Genomic DNA, 24339 nt, shown 5'->3' on the forward strand with positions numbered 1-24339 from the left:
CCGGTGATGCTTGACGGCGGACGCCGAGCCCACGGAGATAAAGCATTGCCATTAAGTTACGGCTACGTCAAGGAGCGCAGGCTGCACCGCGTTCAACTGCTTGGCTCAACAACGTTGACCTCGGGCAAACGACTCTGTACTTGGCGAGCTCCAGTTCAGGATCCGTCCGACCGAGAGGAATGAGTGGATTTACAAATAATAATAGCTGTCGGGCTGTTGAATTTGTTTCGATTACGAATATGTGCAATCACCGATGGTTGAGGGAGGCGAATCCACCTCAAACATGGGTACAGCCAACTTCGCGGCGACATCCGCGAGATCTATCTTTCTATCTTCGGAACGGAATCCGGACACATGGAGAAAATATAAATAGCACAGGGATATCAAAGGAGCAAGAATAAAAGCATGTGCAGTTGGATGCACCTTCAGAACGCCGCCGTTTATACAAATGCAAGGTCATGACAAATAAAACTTTCCGGCGTACCAAATACAGAGCAGTTGGATGGTCTGTATTTGGCCCCAATGAAGAACAAAAAAGAGGCCGTTAACTATATCAGTGAAATAACTACCAGGCAGTCATGTCCTCAACTTCAGCTTCTCCAAAAGTGCTCGTTTTCTTCAATTTCACAACATGATCCCCACTGGCATCTGCCCTGCCATCAAGTGACATTATCTCAGGCAATACCTCTCTGAAAAACTCGAGGATGTGATGGTTGACCTGTTCAAACTGCAGCAGAAATGCGTCGTGGCCTTCCGGGCTGTCAATTGTTCTTAGTCTCGAATCCGGAATACACTCTGCCATTTCTTGCTGCTCCGCGAACGTGAAAAGCCCGTCACTCTCAATTCCAATGACGAGAGTTGGCTGTTGAATTTGCGCCAGGGCATCTTTTACGGGTGTTGAAGAGGAGGCGTCAACGCGATGCCTCGAAATATCGTGTGTGTCCAGTTTTCGAGTAATCGCAATATAGCAGTTACTATCGAACCGTTTCACAAACTTTTGGCCTTGGTATCGTAGATAAGACTGGGCAGAGAAATACGTGGTAGGCCGTTTGGAGGGATCCAGTGCGGGAGACGGAGGTGCACTAAATAATGTCGTACCACTGAATTGCGGGTCTGTGAATTTAATATCTATTTGCGGGACGGGAGCGAGTATCTCGGACGAAACAGGTTGTGAGGTACGTGTCGACCTGTGCCCGTCATTATGGACAGCAAGATGGTCGTTTGGTGGGGTAGGAAGACGGGCAGTGCCAAGCTTTGAGGCATTCGGGACATTTCTTCCAAATCTTGCCTCAAATGAATTTCGGCTTCGGTAGGTTAAGAGCGCTGCCATGCGGGCCGCTCCCAGTCCCGTGGCAGGGGGATCGTCAAACGTATAGTACCCGTCTTCATACTTGGGATCGCTGTATATGCTCTGTCTTTGGGCTTCTCCCCAACTGATTCCCCAAGCAGAGTGGCAGCTGGAGGTCGCAATAGGCACAACACAGCGCACATAATCCTTTCCAAAGAATGAATATTCCAATGCCAACATGCCACCCATGGAGCCACCGACAACGGCTGCTATTTGCTTGACGCCTAAGTCGTCGAGTATAATCTTGTGGATGCTAAGGCCAGAAATTAGTCTATGCTCTTCCATATTTCTCGATGCTGGGGCGCCGTACTGCACATCATCTCTTATCGTGGTCAATGGAAACTCTGGTCCATAAATACCCTTCTTCTGATCACCATCTTTATAGGTCATGGCGCTGGCGCTTCCGTAAGGGCTGCCTAAGCTATTCAGACATACTACGAAGAATTTCGTTGTATCGAAAGCTTGACCTGGACCCCCGAGTAGCGGGCCCCACCAGTCACTAACATCAGCGCTGCCGCTCAAGGCATGGCATACAACTAGAGCATTGTCTCCAGAAGCATTCAGTTCCCCTCGCGTAGTATATGCGACTGGGACATTGTGCAGAGTGACACCCGACTCGAGGGTGAAGGAGGGAACAGTGGCGATAAACTGGTCAGAAATAAGGGTCGAAAAAGGGTTTTCAGGTTGCGACGCGACTCTCTCTACGGGATTTAGTAGCTGTTCACAAACAAATCTTTCACGCTCAGGCATGAATCGTGGGGTGGAGGGGAAAGGGGAGAAAAAAATACTGACGGAGTTTCTGAGGTGCTTGAGCAATGCTCGCACTATTATCCCCCATAGCGCAAGAACGTATCTTCTGGAAATACGGAGCCGAGTACAGGCCAAAAATCACGTAGCAATTGGGAGACTGTGTGGTTCCAGGGAAGAATGTTGTACCTTGCAGGGAGGCATCTGTATCTTAATTAGCCGAGTGAGAGAATGACTCTGAAATGAGGGAACGTGACTGGGCAGCGATGACACCACGGCTGGCCAATAGCAGTCCTCGCTAGGAGTGACGGGGAGATGGCCCTCGGCAGAAAAGCGTTTCACACTATACTTTAAATGGACTAACTCCAGCTATAATTGCTTATGTAATCCTGCATTCCGATTCGGCCCGATACTTTTCACGTGATGTATATTCACAAAAATAGGCTAACTGTATTTGAAATAGTGCAACATGCACGACGCCCTTTAGCGTTTCAGGCACTCGAAGCTGCAATCCTGACATTGATTTTATGTTCCATCAACGTGCCCATTGAATAGCTCAATTGTCATATCTATCTTTCTAAATTTATTAACTCTGAATATATTATTGCTACTTATTAAGTCGGATATATTACCATCGCCCACAACTAGCCCCATCCCGCGATACGCGCGAGACTCTCCAGCATGGCCGACTACAGCAGTTGGAAAGTAGCTGACCTAAAAGCAGAGTTGAAAAGACGTGGAATTCCTCAGACTGGCCTTAGGCTAAAACAACAATTTATCGATCGATTAATACAAGCCGACTCCTCGGGTCCAAATGAAAACGCGGCAGAAAATGTCGCAACCGCAGAGGTCGCAAGCAAACCAAGCGCGCCCGATACTTCCCAACAAACGGGTGAACCGAAAGAGCCTTCTGCTGCGGCACCTCAAGTAGCTGAAATGAGTAGCTTGCGTGACCAAGCACCTGCAACCCCTCAAGAAGTACCCGAACCGGCAACGAAATCACACGATGTAGCCATGCCGGACGTGAGTCAATCTGTTGGCCAGACAAGCTTAGAGGAAGCGCCTCCTCCTAGACGCACATCTCATGCGATCGCAATATCAGATCTCTTGCAGGAAGCACCATCAGTCAGACCGTCAGACGAACCCACTGTCCCCCCAGAACCTGAACCTCCTCGCGTTATAGAATCGGCATCCCACCCCTCAACGACAGAGCCGGCGCTATCGAGTGAAGAATTGGATGACTCTAAGAAGAGAAAGCGAAGAAGCCAAAGCCCACCGCCTTCTCCGAGAAGTGCGGCCTTAAAAAGGGCAAAGGCGGAGGATGGCCACCCGCGCGTAGTGCTTCAGGAGGAGGAGGAGGAGCCAGGAAAGCTGGGAGAGGTGGAGGTACCAGTGGCTTCTACAGGCCCTCCAGTGGATTCGGGAGATATGAAAATGGATGAAACACAGGAAGGCCAAGATGTCACAGCTGAGGCGCAAAAGTTGGATTCTGAAGGGCGAGAGGAGACTAGTCAACCAGAAGGCGATGGGCCTGATCGTCCAATAGTTGAGGAACCAGACTTACAAGATAATCGCGAACATCATGAAAGGCCTGACGACAAATATGTCGTTCACCGGGAGCAAGAGACCCCGCAAGAACAAGGTGATGAACTGGCTGAGGACAGTCATTCTACTACGAAGCCCCATGGAGATGCCCGTTTCAAGGATTTATTCCCATCTCAAAATGGAATTCCAAGCCCACGTGAATCTTCTGCCCCCGCAGAAGGTGAAGAGAGCGCTTCCGTTCCAGCCCTTCATCCAGCCACCACATCCCTGTACATTCGCGACTTCATGCGTCCTTTACAAACCGTCGCCCTAAAAAGATATCTTATCTCATTAGCCACACCTCCTCACTCTACTCCTGATCCGGATATTATTCTTGACTTCTTTCTCGACAGTATCAAAACCCATTGCTTTGTTACTTTCACCAGCATCTCAGCTGCCTCTCGTGTTCGCACGGCACTACATGGCACAACATGGCCAGATGCAGGGTCTCGGAAACCTCTCTGGGTCGATTTTGTCCCTGAGGAGAAGGTAAAGGAGTGGATTGATGTCGAGCAGGCTTCTGGAAACGGCAGACGCAACAATTCTCGCTGGGAAGTATCTTACGAAGATAAAGAAGACGGGATTGTCGCTGTTCTCCATGAGGCTACCCCAAATTCAAGGCGCTTGAGCCGCACACAGCCCTTTAGTACTGAGCCTCCCACGGGACCACGAGCCGAAAGAAGTTTTGAACGAAACAACCGACAAGCTCCCCCCTCTACAAATATCTCCGATAGCAGTTTTAAAGCGCTTGACGATCGGTTCGCATCCACGTCAGCCAAGCCCAAGCTTTATTATCTTCCAGTTGCCAAGGAAGTTTCGGATAAACGCTTGGACAGATTTGAAGATCTTGCGCGCACCGGCCCTACCCGAAAGCCTGGGGGCGACGAAATGCGCCGATATACATTCGAGGATAACGATTTCTTCGTTGACCATGGCCCTGAATATGGAGCTCGACGTGGACGTGCACCTAGGGGCCGAGGAGGCGGTGGGTTTGGAGAGTGGGGTGGTAGCTGGCGTGGCAGAAGATAATCATCTGCAGCCTGGCCCCATGCTCGGCCCCCCCAGAGAGGCTGACCGGGGAGTGCTGCCTTACAATTTATCGTTCCGCCTGGATTTCCTTGGAATATGTATATCTCTCTCTGCTTCTCCTGGGCCGGTTTGTTATTGATTCCTTCCTTCCAGGCTACTTCTAGAATCATGCTACCCACCGCACCACGGCTTGGATAGGCTTGGCCCATACACGGACGCTGCTGGCTTTGGTTTTTTTTGGGAGGCTCCTTTTCCCTATTTTTATGTACTACTGTATTTACTTGAGAATTCACGGCCTGTTATAGTTTCTCCGTACAGTGGATTTCAATCCAGGCCACTCCGTAGTTACTCTCAGGAAATTTATCTCCATACTCGATGCAACCCACCAAGCTTGCGCGGCAACAGGGGCCAAAAGCTTAGGTTGTGCTTAATTTATGGGAGGCAAATCTTGTCCGTGCAAGACCCTCACCACTTGAGACGAGGCTGCCACCCGACTATTCTGTAAAAAACCGATATGTCTCTAAGAAGCCCTTCATATAACCTCACCCCTAATGGCGGGTGGCGCGGTTAGTACGTAGAACCGGGAGGCGTACTCCGCATGGAGTGGTGACAGTACAAGTAGTCTTTCTGCTATTCTTCGTATCTATGCGCCTTACTCCGTACTCTGCCCTGCTTGTGCTAGTTAGCTGACTAGGTAGCGAATACTCTGTACCTAGTTACATAAACAACTGGGCGGAAAAGCGGTGTTTCAACCCCCTGACTTGTCATTGAGACCTGCGCAGATCCCTGCAAAAGCAGAGTTGCAAATTTCGATCACAACTCCAAGAGGCCTTGGATCTCTAGAAAGCGTCGTCTCCATTCCCACTCCCTGCTCTGGACAGCACGGCGCAGGCACCAATGGGATGGCCAGTGTGCAACGACACGCTTTCTGAGGAGCGCAGTACAGTGCATCTCCCCGCTATTTGATCTTCATTGTTGCTAATGCTTGCGCAGTCTCAGAGGATCCCCTCTGGGATGGAGGAGTCACCTTCCACCGCCTCGGCCTCATAGTATCGGCGATATTCTCCCTCATAGCCGTTGTGGTGTCCCTCTTTCTCGTCTTCCAGCATGCTACGCATTACCTCCGCCCACAAGAACAAAGGCAGTACGTCCGACGCTATGAATCATTTATCCATGTCCTTGTGCTCTATATACCGAGTTGCTGATTGCTTCCAATCGTCGCAGTATTATTCGAATCCTGTTTATGGTCCCAATTTACGCCGTGGTATCCTTCCTCTCCTTCTATCATTACCAACACACCGTGTACTTCCAGGTTCTCCGTGACTGCTATGAAGCATTCGCCATTTCTGCGTTCTTTTCCCTCATGTGCCACTATATTGCACATGACTTACATAGCCAGAAAGAATACTTTAGGGGAATTGTCCCCAAACCGTGGTTCTGGCCCTTGAATTGGTTTCAAAAATGCTGCGGAGGTGAAAGGGGAATATGGAGAACACCCCGGAGTGGACTTACTTGGTTTAACGTAAGACACAACCCAATTTGGATATTGACACGAAACTGATCTAAATTCCGGCAGATAATTTGGACAGGAATATTCCAGTATTGCTTTATACGCGTAGCCATGACCATCGTTGCGGTGGTGACACAGAAATTCCATATATATTGTCAGGAGTCACTCAGCCCAGCGTTTGCGCATTTATGGGTCTGTCTCTGTTTTCCTGATATATGATATTTTTGTTAATCAATTTTCTTAGGTCATGGTGATCGAAGCCACCTGCGTCACGATTGCAATGTACTGTCTTGTTCAGTTCTACATTCAGCTAAAAGCAGATCTGTCAACATATTCTCCCTTTCTGAAAATCCTAGCCATCAAACTCGTAATATTTCTTTCGTTCTGGCAAGAGGTATGCCCTCTAGACATCTTTTACATTTGGTATAATCTCTGACAGCATTTAGATAGCAATATCCTTTCTCACATCGTCGGGCGCAATAAAACCTTCGAGGCAAATGGCACTTCCAGATATAAAAATTGGCATACCATCCACGCTTATTTGTATAGAAATGGCAATTTTTGCCATCCTTCACCTCTGGGCATTCCCTTGGATGCCATATAAGACCGAAAGCTCCAGTAATAACAGCGATATTCCAGGGAGCCCTTGCAGCATAGAATTTTATCAAGGAGGCTTTCTGGGTATCAAGGCCCTCGCAGATGCGTTTAACCCATGGGATCTCATCAAGGCTATTGGCAGGAGTGCCAGATGGCTTTTTGTCGGACGGAAAAAACGTCAATTTGATCCTAGCTACCAAGGGCAACCGGGTAGCTCATTTACTGTTAAGGGTACAGTAGTCGAGGATCAGGATCAAGATACGGCGTATGCTGGCGCACAGTCAAGCAATGACGTAATGATGCGGCCAGGCAAAGGGTTCAATTCTTCCCATGGTGAGAGGGAGGAGTTGCTTGCGAATGCTCAGGCCACACCTGTTACGGCTCACCCGTTCCACACAACGGAGTATGCCCGGCGAGGGTGGTGAATGACGATCTGATCTTCATGTGCTTCTTTTTGATGAATTGTAATCGTTTATACAACTGTTCATGATACCCTTATTCTTTATATGGTTTCCCTTTGAAATTTCACAATAATAGGGGCTGGTAATGTAAGTCTTGTTTGTTGAACAAATGTTAGTGAAAATAACAAGTGCATCATGCTTTTATTGTGATGAGCGACCTGTAGCATCGGGTTGCTCCTGTACACCCAAGATCAGGAGAAACGCCATTCTCCACAAATTACCCCATCTGCAATATGCCTGATAACTTAACCAGCCAAAAATATTCTGGTCATCCCCAAATTGTGTCGCCTTTCATGCTCCTTCCACGTAACATCATTTCATCCCTTAAACGTGATTGTGTGCTAGCATGGGGATCTCGAGTTCCGTTATCCTGTCGCACCGTGCACTCAATACTAAATTTCTTACCAAGTTCGCGTAATGCTTGTACGCTTCCACCCATTGAAGCGAGCAATGCGACTAGGGCGACATCATTGGCTTGCGCCAGAGATTCGACGGAGAGGGCATTGGAACCCTGAGGTGTAAGAAGTGCAAGATGGAATATAAGCGAATAAATACTTCTGAGGATCGAATGTGATAAACTGGGCGAAGTAGAGGCATCGGTTGGAGCGGTGCTTGGAATTTGGGAAGACAGATATGCCTTGATCAAATGAAGTCGGGATTCAAGAATCCTGACGGCACCAAGGCGAGTTGTGAGGCTTGCAATTACTAGATAAAAATTAGTACTGCTCTCAGCATCATGTAGTGGTGACCTTACGTACAGTCTTCCGCCTCTCGTGAAAGAAAGGCGTGGTCTGGGACATGTTTTGGAACAAGCCTGGGAGTTTCGCTTGATCCAACAGCAGCGGCATTCCCGCCACCAGTAGCGACAAAGTCAACACTAATCATTTCTGCCTCTCCAGTTTCAATGGAATAAGGAAGTTCTCTAAATCGAAGATGGAGTTGGCGGGTCTGAGGTTGGCCGTCTATATCCATCGATCTATCAACGTCCTCTACATTATCTTCTTCATAGACAGACTCATATATCGTAATCGGCAACTTCCCGGTTGACGACGGGCTTTCCAGCTCTGAGGCATGGAATGCTAATAAGACAGCACCTTCATTGTAGTGTTCTAAGAGCTGGCGATGGAGGGGTAGCTGTGCTAGAGTTGGACCAGCTAAAGGAGTTATTGTAAACCATCCGACTAAATCCAATGCCGGAGACTTATGGACATCCTTAACTATACAAAATCAAATAAATGTCAGCTCTAATCTTCCAGATCCACTTCCTGAGGTGCCGGAAAGACAAACACTGTTGCAGGCGCTCGCTGAACCATGCCTGGTGTAAGAAAACATCTCCGTTAGGCTCTACCACAGTAGTGCATTCAAAAACATGTTCCAAACTAATTGTTCGACCTTTATGCTGGCCAAGTAAAGCTCCCACAATGGGGCCATGCTGCTGCCTTACCGCATGGCGGGTGATGTGGTCTGAGATGTTTAGAAGAACGAGCGGGTGAAGATAAGCTTGAAGACCAGAGTCCGAAGATTTCTGAGAAACAAAAGAGTTATGATGCTCTGCCATTTCGTTTCTCAAGTCTTGTTGAGCAGCCAGTGTGGAATGGATATCAAGCTCAAACGGCTCCCCTGTACTCCGTAGCCTTGACACGAAATGTTTGATTTGTTTGGGCCATGCGGGGAGCCAAGTCGGATTAATAAAAAGCCGAGAGGCCCCGATCCAATTCTCCAAGCACAGCTATACACTACCTAGCCTACGGCGTATACAGAGCGGCCGAACCTCTAGCGTTGGTCTCTTTCTCACTCTCTCCAGTTAAGGTATATTAGAAAACGATGAGCGTTCCTGCCTCCTATGATCAGTTGAGAACCCATCTCGAGCTGATCTCGTCCAACCCATCCACCAATCTCGACATTCGGCTGGTAGAAAAGCTTCAGGCAGAACTAGTTGCGATCACCGATCCACAAATATTAGCCGCAATTCTTGTTCAAATAGCAGATGTCTTTGCTACTCTTCAGAATGACCCTACTCCGCTAACAAACCTGGGAATAAAGGCCGCGACATACCTTTCCTTTTCTCAGATACAGGCAATCGAGCCCCCAGTTAGTTTAATTGCTGGAATCAGGGCGCCTTCACCTCCAATTAATCTCCTTTCCTTATTTCTGCTCCGCAAAGCTAGCGAATCGGCGAGTGATGCAGCAGTCATCGCAGGAAATCCTGCCCTGTTAACAACCCTGGTCGAAGCATGGCTCACGACTTCTTCAACAGCTGTTGCAGAGGCCGCCTTGGATGTCTTATGGTCTCTACTCGAAGTTGACAACCCAAATTCCATTCAAGGAAATGATGAATCAGATAAGACTAAAGCCGCTGGCCAGGGATTGGTTTGGAGACGGTTGTTTGGTGACAGCACCGTGTATAAACTACTATTCTCGATATGCAGCTTTGACACGGCTGGACAATCAGGCCAGCCCAAGAAGCGGGAAAAATCTGTGGCCCAGGGAAGATTCCTAGATTTTGTCACGAGATTGGGTACCTTAAGCTGGACCACCCTTACAACTTCCCATTTTCCGGATATTGAACTGAAATTCAAGAGCAAACACTTGCTAGAGTTTGCGGCTTGCCGAATGGTAGATACCGACGATGTCCTCTTGCACATGACACTTATCCACTTTTTTTGTGAACTTTTGAAGATAAATGCTCCCGGCATGAAACAGAGCTGTGACGCAGCTCAAAAGTCGCACCCAAAATTCTCTTCGCCATCGTTGGAGTTTTTGATATCTTCTGGATTACATTGCAGAACCATGAATTCCTACATAAACCCCTCTATACTCAACCCTGCCGAAGCTCCTTATCTCTCCGGCCCTATAATGTCGTACGTTTCCCTGTATGCGCAACTCTATCCAAATCACCTCCTTCAAAACCCACAGCCATTTTTAGACGGTATACTTACTGGCATCCATCGATCTCTTGATATACCTTCCGCGCAATGGGCTCATGGAACAGTTCCAAGTGGTGATCTTAACATCCTAGCGTCGCTTCCGCGAGTTATGATATTAGAAGCTGGGAAACGGTCACTAAATCCATTACTGACCGTTCCCTCTAAGCCTCTGCATAAGAATACTCTCGATGCACTCGGAAGGATATTTAGTGGCCCCTCTCCTACCCCGAGTATTGATTCTGAGCAGCAGATTGTTCTGAATGGGCCTCTCACCAGTGCCCATGCGGAAGCTGCGGCTGCAAGAACACTCTATTTTCAGTATTTGAATGAGCATACTGACATTTGGGCAAATGTGGTAGCCGCTGCGGAAACAGTTGCCATGACGGATACGGCCCTTGCTGCCATTGCCTTTATTACCTCCGTTGCGACTGCTAATTGGGCATCAAACCCAAGTTCAAATCAACTCGGTACCTCATTCGCTATACCAACCGAAGATGAAATTGAGCAACTTGGTCCATCACCCGCTGGAAACTTGCCAAGACATGGATCTTGGGCCCTGCTGGTTCCTCCAGCTTTGACAGTCGTCTTACCGTATCTTTTCAAGGACCCTCAAACATATGCAAATTTCGTGGCTGGTGGTAGAGGGGACACCGAGAGCGCTGTATGGAGGGTAGCTACTGCAAAATATGATGCGCTTGTGGCACTAGAGTCTTCTATCGAAAAAATTGGCGGCGATACCAGTGGTTTTAGTGATTTGATGCGATCCTTAAAAAGGCGCGTATCACAAGGCCCATGGGGCAACACGAGTCAAGTTGGAAGCCGAGTAGATGCACTAGAGCTATGATTTAAGTACGGTCCAGCAAAAGATATTTACCTCTTTATTTCTCTCGGATGTATGTATGCATACAGTGTACTCCATACATATACGAGTTGTCGACAATGGCAGTGTGGGCAATGAGAGTACGGAGTACTTCATATGGACATGACATTCTCAATGATCACTACTACAACAGAGCATTAACACACATAGGCAATTATTGGTTGGAATTTTTGGGTGGCAATAACTAATGGTTAAACTACTCCATATGGAGTACACTGTATGGAGAAATTTATGTAGCTATCTACAGAGCACACAACTATGTAGCTAAACTAAATTCGTTACCAAGAGAGGCCTAATCACAAACCAATGGAAGTGAGAATTGATTAGTACAAAAACCATTGAATATGCCTGAGCCTTCTAGGGACAGCCACCAACATGTCAACTTTATAACTTCCAAAAACTCATTAGTCGGCATATCTTCAAAATGTCCCAACATAGCCCTTAGTTACTTCAACATGGGTCCTTAACTAACCTTTGAGGATTGCCATCAGATAGGAGGGCAATATTACCGAGACTCAAGCTACCACAACCTCCTCATTATCATTGCTATTTTTATTTGTTAGCTCCAAGGCTATTCACCACCTGTTGAGAATACGCGCGAAAACTCCCCATTTTGAGTCTGGAGTTTCATCTGAAATTCTATTAAAACTTGACACAGTACAATTATATTCGGAGCTACCCCCGCACAGAGTATTCTGAACTGCCCACAACATGACAAAATAAACAAATATGTCTGCCTACTGGACACCAGACTTCCCATATTCCACTGGGCAGGAACTCTGCATTTGTTCACACACACCACCTCCTCCTATAAATGACCGGTATCCGTTTGATTATGCAGAGTATTTAAAGAGGAGAGATATGCACCCAGTCGATGTATGCCTTCTTTATCCTCCAGCAAAAGGTGTAGCGGAGAAGACCACAGTCCGGCTTCAAGTTCTTGAGGAAATCAGGACAGGATCTTTCCATGGCTCCCAAGTTGTTTCTGTCAATATTCTTGATCAACTTGAAAATATACCACCCAACACAAAGTTAGTGGCTAAATTTTATGACCCACTTTACATTGACGGCAGTGATTACGATGATGTCTTTTACCTGGCAGACAGAGCCTACTCCATTGAATCTGCAGTCTATCAGAGACTTCATGAGCTTCAGGGAAGATGTATTCCAAGATTCTATGGTTCATTTACCATGGAATTATGGATTCCTGAAAGAAATGCCTCTCGCTCTGTTCGATTAATACTCGTTGAAAAAATACCAGGTGTGCCAATGAACAAACTTAGCCCAGACAACTTCACTCAAGAGGAACGACAGAGCATTTTGAAACAAATTATTGATATAGAGTCTGAGATATATGCGCGTGATATTGTGAATCGTGACTTGGAGCAAAGAAATATCATCATAAGTACACCAAGCAACAATTTGACTGTGATTGACTTTGGACACTGTCGCATTGACCTTGAAAGGCCACGGTTTCATGAGAAGTTGAAGGCTAAACTATTTCCTGGTATGTATATTTCTCCTCTTTTACGCTGGGGTAAAATAAATCGAGGTGACGAGCGTTTCCCTGAATGGATGGACTGGGACTGGCAAACCTGGCTTGATGAACAGTATGCAGCAACTCAAGCCTCTATTACATCTGAGATGTGGTCAATTTGGGGCCTATGTCAATGTCCTAACAGTGATATATTGCCATAATGCATTTTCTAGAGATGGTATCGAGTTTTGACGTGATGATTCTGATTTTCCTCTAAAAAATACTATATGACGGCGCATACTCCGTACCTTGATCTGTCTTCTATCTTTTGGGCCAGTACGGAGCACTATAGTGTGAATTTCAAAAAAAAAAAAAATTCATCTGCATGCCGATCATTGCATATTAGATTTTAAAAAGGTTGCTATATATTCAACGTAGTAAGTTCATTCTAGATACGTGTAGTCAAAATACCCTTCAATAAAAAATATGCTGTTGTTGCGTCACAGCTCGGAAAATAGGTATTCCGATGATATGTAAGTATGGATGTTGGAGTAGTAGGTTAACAACACTTTTTCAACGATTATAGCTAGTTATTGGAGAATCAGGTACTATTAACATATCTGCCATAGTTTAAACATACGCCTACACCTGGTCATCAGTTAATTTCTTCTGCATTCAGAGCATACACTCATGTCCCACCGGGGTGGTGGTGGGGGGGTTCGTGGTAGAAGACTGCCGGGAGCTGAATTTTCATGGCAATCCGAGCCTGGGGCAGAAGCAGATACCGCGCCTACACCATTATTTCCCGCAAGTTTTTGTCCTACCTACGAGAGAAATCGCGGTCGCAGAAATGGCTAATTCTTGGGAGGCTGTTTAGAAATATAAACCACCTCGTGCGAAGCCGCTCACCAAAAAAGAAGTATTACAAGTTGATTATTACCGACAGCTACGAGAAAATATCCATGATGGACCCTTTTATGCAGTCCTCAGATATCCTCCTAGTGGGACGAGTGCGCCGTCGCCTCGCGCACAATTTGACCCATTCCAGGGAATGGCGACATATTCGCAGAGATATTTAAAGAAAACAAGGGTATTGCCAAAACTGAGTGCAATACCTTTTGGTGGGTGAAACTACCCCTATTATTTTAAATTTAGCATAGCTGAATTTTTGACATAGAAATGAACCTTTTCCCTAAAGAGTTATGGTCCACTCTGGATCCAAAATATGTAGGTTTACCGGGAGGAATGGGTGGAGGTTTTGGTGCTCTTTCTCGAACTGGTCAGAAACGCGGATTTGAAGATGACGAAGACGATGCAGTCGATGTTATTATTCGCAAACGCCGAAATGTCGATGAAGAGGATGACGAAGGATCTGATATTGATAGGCGAAAAGATACAGAAGATGAAGCCGCACTTGACGACGATGATGCTGAGGGCGAAGAAGAAATTGTCGATGATGATTTCGAGGAGGACGAGGAGGACATGGGCGGGGATTATAACGCTGAGCAGTACTTCGACGCAGGGGATGAGGCTGATGATTATGGCGATGGGGATGCCGGTGATGGTGATGTATACTAGTGTTCTTTGATACCCTGTGCAATAGCCTCATAGCGAATTCTCTTTTTCTTTCTACCTAACCCCCTGGCTGTTGTCTAGACCACGTCAATACATGCTTCTCAATGATAATTCAAAAGTATCAAACGACCAAGCCTCTCCACTAAAAAGGTGAACACCTTATTAGAAATAAGGCTTGGTCATGTTTGTTATTTTTCTAAATGAATAATAAGTTTATTTAGGCAACATTAATTATTGGTTCAAGTGCAATCATTTTCTCCATGAATGTTTGCATTGTTTGTCTTTTCAGACCTTTATCTTGGCATTTGATGAGATGATCACCCGATATCGCTGCTCAATTTTCGTGACTCTGACAACAAACACAGCACTATGTGGCAGAGCATCTTAACAGGGTTACTGATATGGCGTGCAGCGAAAATGCCATCCAGAGGACTGCTCTAGTCATTTACGCCTCGGAAACAGGGAACTCGCAAGAGATCGCAGAAGAGCTTAGCCGTTTGACGGAGCGACTCTATTTCCAGACTGATATATCGGAGCTAGATGCCGTCAAGGCGGTACGCCAGCAGCCTATCTAGGCATAATATGTAATACTCACTGATAGCACTTCTAGGAAGTTCTAAATAAATACTCACTCACTATCCTTGCAGTCTCCACTACTGGGCAGGGAGATCTCCCGGCCAATGGGCGATTATTTTGGAGATCCCTCTTACTGAAGCGACTTCCAAATACATTTTTACACCAAGCCAATTTTGCCATTTTTGGGCTTGGAGACAGTTCCTATCCAAAGTATTTATTTAAGAAATCAACAGTAAAATCTACTTTCGGTATCTAATAGAGTGTTAGATTCAATTGGGCAGCTAGAAAGTTACTCAAAAGGCTCCTTCAACTAGGAGCGAATGAGATATTCCCAAGCGGCGAAGCCGATGAGCAACATCCTGAAGGGTACGATAAGCGAATAATGCAAGACTATCTTTCTATAATACATATTAATTGTATTACTAGAACCGAAGGGTGTTTCGTGCCATGGGCTCAGGCTCTAAAACGCTTTTTATTAGATAAATTCCCATTAAAACCTGGAGAACACCCGATACCAGAGGATACCCTTTTACCACCGAAATGGATAGTTACCACTTACGGTCCAAAGCCGAGCGAAGCGGATCAAACTTCACAAGTCGGCATGGCTCTACACAGAACTGCTGAGTCGGCGGGCTCCTTTGTCGCCTTGCAACCAGAAGATCACGACACGCGACCTATTCCTAACGCTGTTCCAGCAACCTTAATCGAAAATACTCGTGTTACTCCAATGACACACTGGCAGGATGTCCGACACCTGGTATTTACCATTCCCAATCCCATTCCATACCGTCCTGGTGACGTTTTACACATCACCCCAAAAAATTTTACAAATGATGTAAATGCTCTCCTGTCCTTAATGGATTGGGAAAGTGACGCCGATATACCCCTATGTTTTGTTCCCGGAGCCATATCCCCATCACCCTCACCAACTGCTCCTATCCCAGTCCTTCAACATAGACCTGGATTTACTTTGCGTGAACTACTTACAAATTACTTGGATATTATGGCTATTCCACGTCGATCATTCTTTTCCCAAATAGCCCATTTTACTAGCGATGAAATGCATAAAGACCGACTTTTAGAATTTACTAACCCTGAATATATTGACGAGTATTATGATTATGCTACTAGATCACGACGAAGCATCTTGGAAGTCTTATATGAGTTCGACACTATAAAGATACCCTGGCAGCAAGTTTGTACTGTTTTTCCCGTCATGCGTGGCCGCCAATTCAGCATCTCAAGTGGTGGAAAAATGAAACAGACACCTAACGGAGGCACAAGATTTGACTTGTTAGTTGCCATTGTTAAATACCAAACAGTTATAAAAAAAATTAGAGAGGGAGTTTGTACACGGTACCTCGCAATACTTCAACCTGGAAGCACATTGAAAGTGCAGCTCCATCGAGGAGCCCTCAGTTCCTCGGCAAAGCAGTTTCTCGAGCCATCGGTACTAATTGGGCCTGGAACAGGCATCGCTCCTATCCGGTCCCTACTCTGGGAGAAGGCCGCCATAGTGGAGGCACACCGAAAGAAATACGGTCAAACCGTGCCCTCACCGGTAGGACCTGTTATCTTACTCTTTGGTGGCCGCAACCAAACAGCAGATTACTTCTTTCGAGAGGACTGGGAGGAGCTTGGCACAGTGCTCGATCTTACCGTGTTCACAGCATTCTCCCGAGATCAAAAGCAGAAAATCTACGTTCAAGATGTGATCCGACAAAATAAAAATCGTTTTTTCCAGGTATTACATGATATGCAGGGAGCAGTTTTTATTTGTGGCTCATCCGGCCGCATGCCCCAGGCAGTACGAGAGGCGTTGATCGAGATGTTTGAAACAGGAGGAAGGCTTGTATACAACCGGCAAGAAGCAGAAGGCTACCTAATGGATATGGAAAAAGTTGGCCGATACAAGCAAGAGACGTGGTAGGTCGATATCAGGCCATGTAAGATGTCGAATTGGGAGCCGATTGCCTTAGGTTGCAAATTTTGGACGCTATGCTAAAGGAAAAGAGTACTTTCAAATACCAGCATGTCTTCTCTGTATGTCAGATGCATGGTATTACGCTCACTTAGTGTGGATATTGAGTAAATAGATTATCAATTCTCATGGAATGACAGATTCGGCCTTTCGGAAACGATCGGCCCTTCAACTGCATGCGGGTAGAGTCGGAGCAGCCACTGAATGGCGTCTTGGCTTGGAATTTCGTTGCTCCATTGCCGCGATAGCTTGGCAGCGGTCCTCTGAGCCGAAAGAGTCAAGAATCAAGAACCGCTCGTTAGGAGCATATATATCTCTCAAACCATTAAATTCCGATCCCGCGAGCAAAAGTGTGTATCAGCATATCTCACAATGGCCAATGCTTTACGGATATTAGTGCCCGTCAAGCGGGTTATCGATTATGCGGTAAGCACCCGCGAATTCGCTCAGCTGGTAGCCAAATTTGGCCCAGAGATGGCGGCTTGCTCTCAATGGGTCTCTTCTTTCTTCCGGTGGCTACTGCATCAAGCATTATTCTACTCTAGATTCTGTTCGGCCATATGCTAATGTTTTTCGTTGTATTGGTCAGATCAAACCCCGCATCAACAAGGCGCAAACCGGAGTCGAAACTGCCGGTGTCAAACACTCATTGAACCCCTTCGATGAGCTGTCGATAGAAGAGGCTGTTCGCCTTCGTGAAAGCAAAGGCCCCATGAAGGTTGAAAACATCCTTACTCTTTCCGCTGGAGGGGCTAAGGCCCAGGATACTCTCCGCACGGCAATGGCAATGGGCGCCGACCGTGCCGTTCTGGTAGACGTTCCCGAGGGCAAGGGTGATGGCGGCTTAGAGCCATTGACTGTGGCGAAGTTACTGAAGAATGTTGTTGAAAAGGAAAACATCAACCTCGTTTTTCTGGGGAAGCAAGCAATTGATGGGGACCAAGGCCAAACGGGCCAAATGTTGGCAGGGTTATTGGGCTGGGCTCAAGCTACCCAAGCGAGCAAAGTCACTGTCAAGGATGCAGAAGGCACAATTGAGGTGACTAGAGAAGTCGATGGAGGTGTGGAGACGTTAAAAGCGAAATTACCGATGATTATTACGACGGACTTACGGCTTAACCAGCCAAGATATGCGAGCTTGCCAAACATCATGAAGGCGAAAAAGAAGCCGCTAGAAAAGAAAACTTTGGCTGATTTTAATCTTGAAGATACAAGGAGGTTGAAGACTGTGAAAGTCACAGGTAAGCCTATCGATCTTTTCCATGGCAGATGGTAGCTGACAGCACCCAACAGAGCCTCCTGCTAGACAAGGAGGAGGGAAGGTTGAAGACGTTGATGGTCTCATTAGCCGTTTGAAGGAGCTTGGTGCATTGTAGATTTTGTGTTGTCAACATTGCTGCCGGTTATTTTTAACTTTTTAGTTCTCCTCGGAGGTGAGCCATCGTTTTTGTATATGCCATTTTTGAAAAGAGTATAGAAGCGTTTTTATCCACTTACTATCTTTGATGTTGCATAGATCATCTCCCCTGGTTTTGAACCAGTCTCTTGTCTAAACACTTTTTACGTTTATGTATTCATGAGTATTCCTTTATATTATTGCTTTTACATTCTGTACGGAGTACAGAGTACATAAACCCATTCCACGCTACCTTTCTAAATTCCGGATGAAGCGAACCCTCTATACCTACCTCACACGCTGTGAATGATGTGTGTATCTTTGTAGTGGACATGTTTTTTTTGATTTTGCCTTGCTCTATTTTTTGCTTACTCCAACACTAGTTTTAGGTGCCTCTGCTGCTCTGCTGGAATATCAATCGTCCATACAGTCACCCAGTTGGGTTAGTATCTCGTATTAATGTGTTTTCCATTATTAGATGATGAGGATATCTCCACGGCCTCATAACCGATCCCGGGTTCCAAATCCATGTATGCTCTAGGACAAGCTTCTGTTTAGGGGATTTCTTCCAGGCTAACATTGAGAATTTACTCCCAGTATCTAGTGTCAAGGAAGCATATGCCAAAAGAGGAGGCTGAGGAGCTGATGTCGTTCAACCTGCCCCAAGGTAAAATACCGTATCTAAGTAAGCGGCAGAAAATAAAGTAAGTCACTGTGACCACAGAACTCTTTCGAGTTAACTTTCTAAGGGTTGAGCATATGAGAGCTTGAATAAATATTGATATTCAGATGTTGATATTTTGATGGGGAATAACTGATTAGAAGCCACTCGAAGTGGCTGTGACGAGCTCAGGCATATAACTAGTTATGAACATCGCAAGATTGTCGTATCATTATAGTCTGGATGTTCAAGTATACAGGTACAGGGTACTTCGCTATCTTTCGTCTCTGAGTCGTTTCGCCGTCCCTGTTTCGCCAAGACCCAAGTTCTTCGCCGCCAACCGGCCGGTGGCCGACGGTTTCTCCACTACTGTTGCATTCCGATGATGAGCAAGGTGGCATTCAAACCCAAGAGCACATCAAACAGCGAATTAGAACCTCGGCAGCTTCCATAAAATTGATAATTGTCGTCAGCCGCCTCAGATATGCGGGGCCGTTCTCATACACCCGAACCTACCAGCACACAGCCTACGCGTCTTACTCAAAGACTTCCCGGAGATGACGCCCATCTCTAATGCCATGCCTCTAAAAAGGCTCATTGTGGCGTTGGAGTGCCATTCTAGAGCTAGGTTGTCGATCGTGGAACATCGGAGGATTCAACAAGAACTACGGAGTATTATCCTGGAATATGGAGGGCGATTGCGGAGTATGTTAGCTTCTTGTTCCTCCCGAGCAGCCCCACATACGATTGCACCTCTCTCCACCCGCCGTCCTTGAAACGGAGAGAGATACTGTTCACCTTCTCTCCGGAGAGTAGTGGTATGTACGCACGGATTGTGTATCTGGTGCATAGTACATTCATTCCTATGCAGGCCCTCACTCTACTCCGTACATAACACGATACTTGCTACAACTAACTCCACCCTTTTAGTTTCAATGGAAGCTCTGCAGCTTCCCTGGCTGAGCCCTGCCTCTTTGCAATTTTGCAACCCTACAATCCTCTCATGCTTCTGGGCCTTTCTTGGTAGACAAAATTTCGGCTTCTATTAGTGCTGCTTGAGCCACGAAACCTCTCACCCATGCGGTATACCATCTTAAACCTCTCGTGATGCATGGCAGGCTAGGCTACACTTGTGGTCTGTTCTCCGTATTCATACGCAGTTCATACGTATGTAACTACAGCTGCAGGCCCACACTCGTGGATGGATTACACGTCCATACGTACATATGTGTACTCTCGCGGTTAGATGGTCATGGCAATGCCGCCATGCATATATGTACCTGTCCTATGAAACCCTCCAAGAAATAGACATCCCGTTCTATTTCGATACCCGTTTCCCCGCAAACTCCACCTACAAGAGCTTCTTAAATACGAGGGCCACTCGCTCCATCTTCCCGGAAATCGAAACATCTAACCCTTCTACCATCCTTGGCCCTGAAGACATTATTAACATCATGGCCCGATTATTCATGATTGCGGCTGTCCTTGCTGCACCGGTAGTCTCAACGGCCGTGCTACCCCGTATTGTTGGCGGAGCAAAAGCAGCTGAGAAACAGTTTCCTTCTATCTTCAGTCTTTCTATAGATGGGACTCATCAATGTGGAGCTACACTACTCGATTCGAAAAATGTTCTTACGGCCGCCCATTGTGTCGCGAGCAGCAAAGGAGTCTTTCGCGTCCGCGGAGGAACCACGGTAAGTTGTCTTTTTCATACTCAAAAGTGCCATCTTCTTACCTAGCATTAGACTTGGAAGAAGGGTGGAATAGAGGTTAAGGTGAAAGCCGTAGTCCCTCACCCACAATGGGACTCTCAAACAATCCGCAACGACATTGCCCTATTGCACTTAGAAACACCTATTTTAGAGAGCGATTCAATCAAATATGTCAAGCTAGTGTCAGCAGGACATGACCCTGCTCCATCCTCGAGAGGGACCGTAGCAGGCTGGTGCGTAGCCATTTGATTCTTTCGTTTATACTAGTGCTATGACTAAGATTGAAACAGGGGATTGATGAGCTCTCAAGCGAAAAATAACTCCGAGGATTTAAATTTTGTAACAGTTCCCGTCGTCAGCCGTACTCGGTGCCAGCAGATATACACAGGGAGATCCACAATTACAGAAGACATGTTTTGTGCTGGGGAAAATAACAAAGATGCATGTCGGCAAGACAGTGGAGGCCCGATTCATGATACTAGAACCAACGAGCAGATTGGAATTGTGTCGTTCGGTGAAGGATGTGGTGATAAAGGCTATCCGGGGGTATATACGAGGATTGGTAGCTACATGGACTGGATCATGTCCAACCTTACCCCAACTTGAAACGGGAGGAGTCAAAGAAGTCAAACGCAAGTAATTGAAAGTAGCTAAGAGACAATATTTAATGACAGAGTCCTAAATTGTAGTTACCATGTTTTCTCTTCTATAATCTCAATTCCATTTCTTAAAAGCACCCTTTCCGCATTTGACCGAAATTCAATGATTCCTATAGGGAGTGCGGAGTACTTCAAGTCGCATTACAACAGCTTAATTTTAGGACTTTAGAGTATGCGGTGTTCTCATAATGGATTGGCGCAAGCTCATAGTGGTGGCTATCCTGCGAATCTAAGGTGTAGATAGACGAGTGGGCATTGAATGGGATAGTTGATCACTCCATACATATAACTAACTAAGTAGCCTAGGGTGTTGCCTGAATGACGGTGGCGGAAAAAAACAAAACGTCAACCCTGATGTAGTTTTATACGGAGTAGGACTAAACGCATGATTTAACAAGCTCGTTAGTTAACTATACATGCTGGGCATCACATAACTATGTAGTTAACTAGGTAACTAATTACCACCCCAAAGCATCGACGCTTTAAAAAATTTAAGCTCCGTATGGATTGAAAGCGAAATGACTACAGAGGATCTTGCAGAGCCATCTCAGCAGGAAACGCCAGGTGCAACAAGGGGAAGTGCTAGTATGCTCCTTTTCAGACAGCAGCTGCGCAGTAAATCCTGACAATGGCATCCGAAGCACTCCTTGTCCCCAACCCCCTGGACGCAGCGTTTCGGATTGTTCTTCTTAATGCGCCCCCAAGTGACCAAGTCAAGACTGCGCTACAACTGAGCGCGCATGCTGACTCCAGTCGTCAGGGCAGAGAGCAGCTGTACTGGCGCTCTGTCGACGAAAATAGGTTGCCTCTCAAGAACAGTTTTTTCTTGACGGCTTTTTTTTTGGACCCTGCCGGCGCCCCGGTAAGTACAGTGGCAAACACCGGCCATGACGCTTGGAGTGCAAACCCTGCCCTCTTTTGCCTTTTACGCAAAACTCTGGTTCTGTCCTTTTGGCCGAGAAGTGTTTTATGTCACTTTGCACCTATCTATGGCGGATTAGTACATGGCCGACGGGAAGGCTAGTTGCTTGAGACTCCTGATTATTCCGAGGAGTAGAAAATTATGCAACCTGAGAACTATCATTTCTTGTCCCTTCTGGAGACGAGTCTCCTTCAATTGTTTCTCTCATTTCGGATACCACGAATCAATCTACTAATGGGAGAGCTCTGCTGGCGGATCACGATTCCTGGTCCCGTTTGGCTTGAAATGTTTCTTTGGTTTCGACTGTCTTGCACGGCATATCCGGTGGGGATTCAAACATGACGTCTGATTCTACGAAAATGGCTACTTCCCAACAAAAGAGCTGGGAGAGGGCAAAGGTCTACTCGAAGAGAGGATTTGAGAAGGCATGGCACACTCTAGACAAGCTCGGTCGCCCAATCAACCGTCTATCTATGAAATTCCGCGCCGAAGCTTTTTGGCCATCGACCTTGGATCTCGAGAGCGAGAAAGCGGCGCGAATACTACGAAGTTTTTACAAGGGCGGGTTCTACGCGGAGATCGACAGCACAAGCGCGGAAGGACTGGCCGCACACTCTCCATCGCAAAAGCGAAGAGCCGTTAAAAGAATTCCAACATCTGTTATTGCACATGCCAAAGGGTTGGCTATATTTACAACAATGAGAACGGGCCTCTGGGTCAACGGATCCGGAGGGAGTGGAGTTCTTCTCGGAAGAATAAAAGAGACGGGCGAATGGAGCCATCCATCTGGAATCATGGCGCATACAGCTGAGCTGGAATTCCTTACGGGCGTGGATATATACGACTGCGTTGTGGTGATTAATTCCTATGAAGCTCTGGAAGCTTTCAAACGTGGTCGATGCACTCTTGGAAGGGGTGTTGCTGCCTCAAAAGGTCCCATTGGCCCTGGTGGCAATCCGGAAACCAAAATACATCAACGACAAGCGCCAACATTGACCTACATTAAAGGCCGTGGGCTCTACGCTGATATTAATGCAGAGGGCACTCTGATAATCGAACGATGCGATGAGAATGAACGTTTTTATGGAGGAAAAATATCTGCGGCGGATGTTTTGGCAGGCAACGTAAAACACCCGTCGTCGTCGATAAGAACGTTGTTGCAAACGATCAAGGCGGCCCAAGGCGACAGGAATATCGACGTGGAGATGCTACTTGCGCCCGGTGAGACACCGGGTGATGTAGAAGTCGAACCAATTGGAACATTTGGCATTCCAGCTGACGACGACCCGGATCCATATGGCGTTAAGGCGCTTGAGAGAGAGGGCATCTTAATTCGAGAAGCGGGCACTCGCCGCCTGCCCAACGTCAATTCCTTTGATTTCAGCCCGACTTCATCAAAGTGGAGCGCCACAGGTTCCACGAGGTCTAGTTTTCGAAATAGCGTCCAAAGTTTCGCCAGTATCGATCGAGGCACCCAAACCGACGGTCTTTCTTTAGATCAAGCTAGCCAATCGTCAATCTGCCCTGACTCACCGCGCAGCCCAAGATCTCCAACGCGTCCATCTCTCCGCATTGCAATACCACTAGCGGAGGAAATTGGATCTGTCGAGTATACTAAAAGCATAGGTAGCGCCATGCCAGCCCGGCAGGTCAGCGTGCTGGATCATAATGCGCACAGCCTCAACGGCCCAGCCTCTGCATCGTTCGCAAAGGCGAAGCTCGTCACTATTCCCAAACGCACTCCTCCATCTGTGCCTCACCGCAACCCCAGACGCCAGGCCGCTTTAGGCTCTTCGTCTTCACTACATTCTGCAAATAACGGGTCGTCAGACTCATCGCCATCTTCGTCGACGAACTCGCCAGTTGACACCGACATGAGTGTTCTTGATGTTTCCAGCAAGTTGCGGCAACTCTGGTCTGAAGACTCGCAAAGCGACCCGAAGACCCGTGGAGATTCCCAGGAACGGGATGAATTTGTTTCAGCGCCAGCTTCGCCGCCCAATGCCAAAGATACAGAATAAACAGCAGGTCAGACGGTCGTTATATCTTCACGCAGGTCTCTAAAAACGAATTGCACATGCTTTGAAATTTCTCTATGCCAGTGTTCATGGATCAATATTCTTGTATATATTGTAATTGTCTTGTTACCTTGGGATTTGAATATGGAGTACGGAGTATGGCCGTTTTTCTCTCTGTCGTCATGGTGTTTGTTATGGCTTGCATTGGTAGACAATACGGCGGAAATATGGATTCTAGGATGGTCTGTTTGATTTATGGCTGAATACCTGAAAAAGGGT

The 24339-nt window shown here is 46.7% G+C and overlaps 10 protein-coding genes across 10 annotated transcripts; 8 read left to right on the forward strand and 2 right to left on the reverse strand.

Annotated features, from left to right (window-relative positions):
- Nucleotides 1–565: 565 nt before the first annotated feature.
- Nucleotides 566–2098, reverse strand: LOZ57_004921 (uncharacterized protein; the record flags this gene model as incomplete). Its single annotated transcript, XM_049253960.1, has 1 exon — nucleotides 566–2098. The coding sequence occupies one exon, from the start codon at nucleotides 2096–2098 to the stop codon at nucleotides 566–568; it is 1533 nt and encodes a 510-aa protein (XP_049107029.1).
- A 678-nt stretch (nucleotides 2099–2776) lies between these two features.
- LOZ57_004922 (uncharacterized protein) lies at nucleotides 2777–4708 on the forward strand (the record flags this gene model as incomplete). The annotated part of the gene is made up of 1 exon (XM_049253961.1): nucleotides 2777–4708. One exon carries the CDS (start codon nucleotides 2777–2779, stop codon nucleotides 4706–4708), a length of 1932 nt encoding a protein of 643 aa, XP_049107030.1.
- Nucleotides 4709–6406: 1698 nt separating this feature from the next.
- LOZ57_004923 (uncharacterized protein) lies at nucleotides 6407–7240 on the forward strand (the record flags this gene model as incomplete). Its single annotated transcript, XM_049253962.1, has 3 exons — nucleotides 6407–6410; nucleotides 6463–6468; nucleotides 6669–7240. 3 exons carry the CDS (start codon nucleotides 6407–6409, stop codon nucleotides 7238–7240), a joined length of 582 nt encoding a protein of 193 aa, XP_049107031.1.
- A 304-nt stretch (nucleotides 7241–7544) lies between these two features.
- LOZ57_004924 (uncharacterized protein) lies at nucleotides 7545–8834 on the reverse strand (the record flags this gene model as incomplete). Its single annotated transcript, XM_049253963.1, has 3 exons — nucleotides 7545–7981; nucleotides 8035–8493; nucleotides 8564–8834. 3 exons carry the CDS (start codon nucleotides 8832–8834, stop codon nucleotides 7545–7547), a joined length of 1167 nt encoding a protein of 388 aa, XP_049107032.1.
- A 266-nt stretch (nucleotides 8835–9100) lies between these two features.
- On the forward strand, nucleotides 9101–11047 carry LOZ57_004925 (uncharacterized protein; the record flags this gene model as incomplete). The annotated part of the gene is made up of 1 exon (XM_049253964.1): nucleotides 9101–11047. One exon carries the CDS (start codon nucleotides 9101–9103, stop codon nucleotides 11045–11047), a length of 1947 nt encoding a protein of 648 aa, XP_049107033.1.
- Nucleotides 11048–11812: 765 nt separating this feature from the next.
- On the forward strand, nucleotides 11813–12781 carry LOZ57_004926 (uncharacterized protein; the record flags this gene model as incomplete). Its single annotated transcript, XM_049253965.1, has 1 exon — nucleotides 11813–12781. One exon carries the CDS (start codon nucleotides 11813–11815, stop codon nucleotides 12779–12781), a length of 969 nt encoding a protein of 322 aa, XP_049107034.1.
- Nucleotides 12782–13312: 531 nt separating this feature from the next.
- On the forward strand, nucleotides 13313–16641 carry TAH18 (NAPDH-dependent diflavin reductase; the record flags this gene model as incomplete). The annotated part of the gene is made up of 7 exons (XM_049253966.1): nucleotides 13313–13453; nucleotides 13507–13681; nucleotides 13738–14129; nucleotides 14501–14689; nucleotides 14746–14921; nucleotides 14979–15077; nucleotides 15138–16641. The coding sequence occupies 7 exons, from the start codon at nucleotides 13313–13315 to the stop codon at nucleotides 16639–16641; spliced, it is 2676 nt and encodes an 891-aa protein (XP_049107035.1).
- Nucleotides 16642–17064: 423 nt separating this feature from the next.
- On the forward strand, nucleotides 17065–18068 carry CIR1 (putative electron transfer flavoprotein subunit; the record flags this gene model as incomplete). The annotated part of the gene is made up of 3 exons (XM_049253967.1): nucleotides 17065–17118; nucleotides 17282–17933; nucleotides 17986–18068. The coding sequence occupies 3 exons, from the start codon at nucleotides 17065–17067 to the stop codon at nucleotides 18066–18068; spliced, it is 789 nt and encodes a 262-aa protein (XP_049107036.1).
- Nucleotides 18069–20023: 1955 nt separating this feature from the next.
- Nucleotides 20024–21067, forward strand: LOZ57_004929 (uncharacterized protein; the record flags this gene model as incomplete). Its single annotated transcript, XM_049253968.1, has 3 exons — nucleotides 20024–20443; nucleotides 20495–20694; nucleotides 20752–21067. 3 exons carry the CDS (start codon nucleotides 20024–20026, stop codon nucleotides 21065–21067), a joined length of 936 nt encoding a protein of 311 aa, XP_049107037.1.
- A 1313-nt stretch (nucleotides 21068–22380) lies between these two features.
- Nucleotides 22381–24063, forward strand: LOZ57_004930 (uncharacterized protein; the record flags this gene model as incomplete). Its single annotated transcript, XM_049253969.1, has 1 exon — nucleotides 22381–24063. The coding sequence occupies one exon, from the start codon at nucleotides 22381–22383 to the stop codon at nucleotides 24061–24063; it is 1683 nt and encodes a 560-aa protein (XP_049107038.1).
- Between the last annotated feature and the right edge of the window lie 276 nt (nucleotides 24064–24339).

The sequence above is a fragment of the Ophidiomyces ophidiicola genome (genome assembly GCF_022830035.1).
Source record: "Ophidiomyces ophidiicola strain CBS 122913 chromosome Unknown scaffold_22, whole genome shotgun sequence".
Classification (NCBI taxonomy): domain Eukaryota; kingdom Fungi; phylum Ascomycota; class Eurotiomycetes; order Onygenales; family Onygenaceae; genus Ophidiomyces; species Ophidiomyces ophidiicola.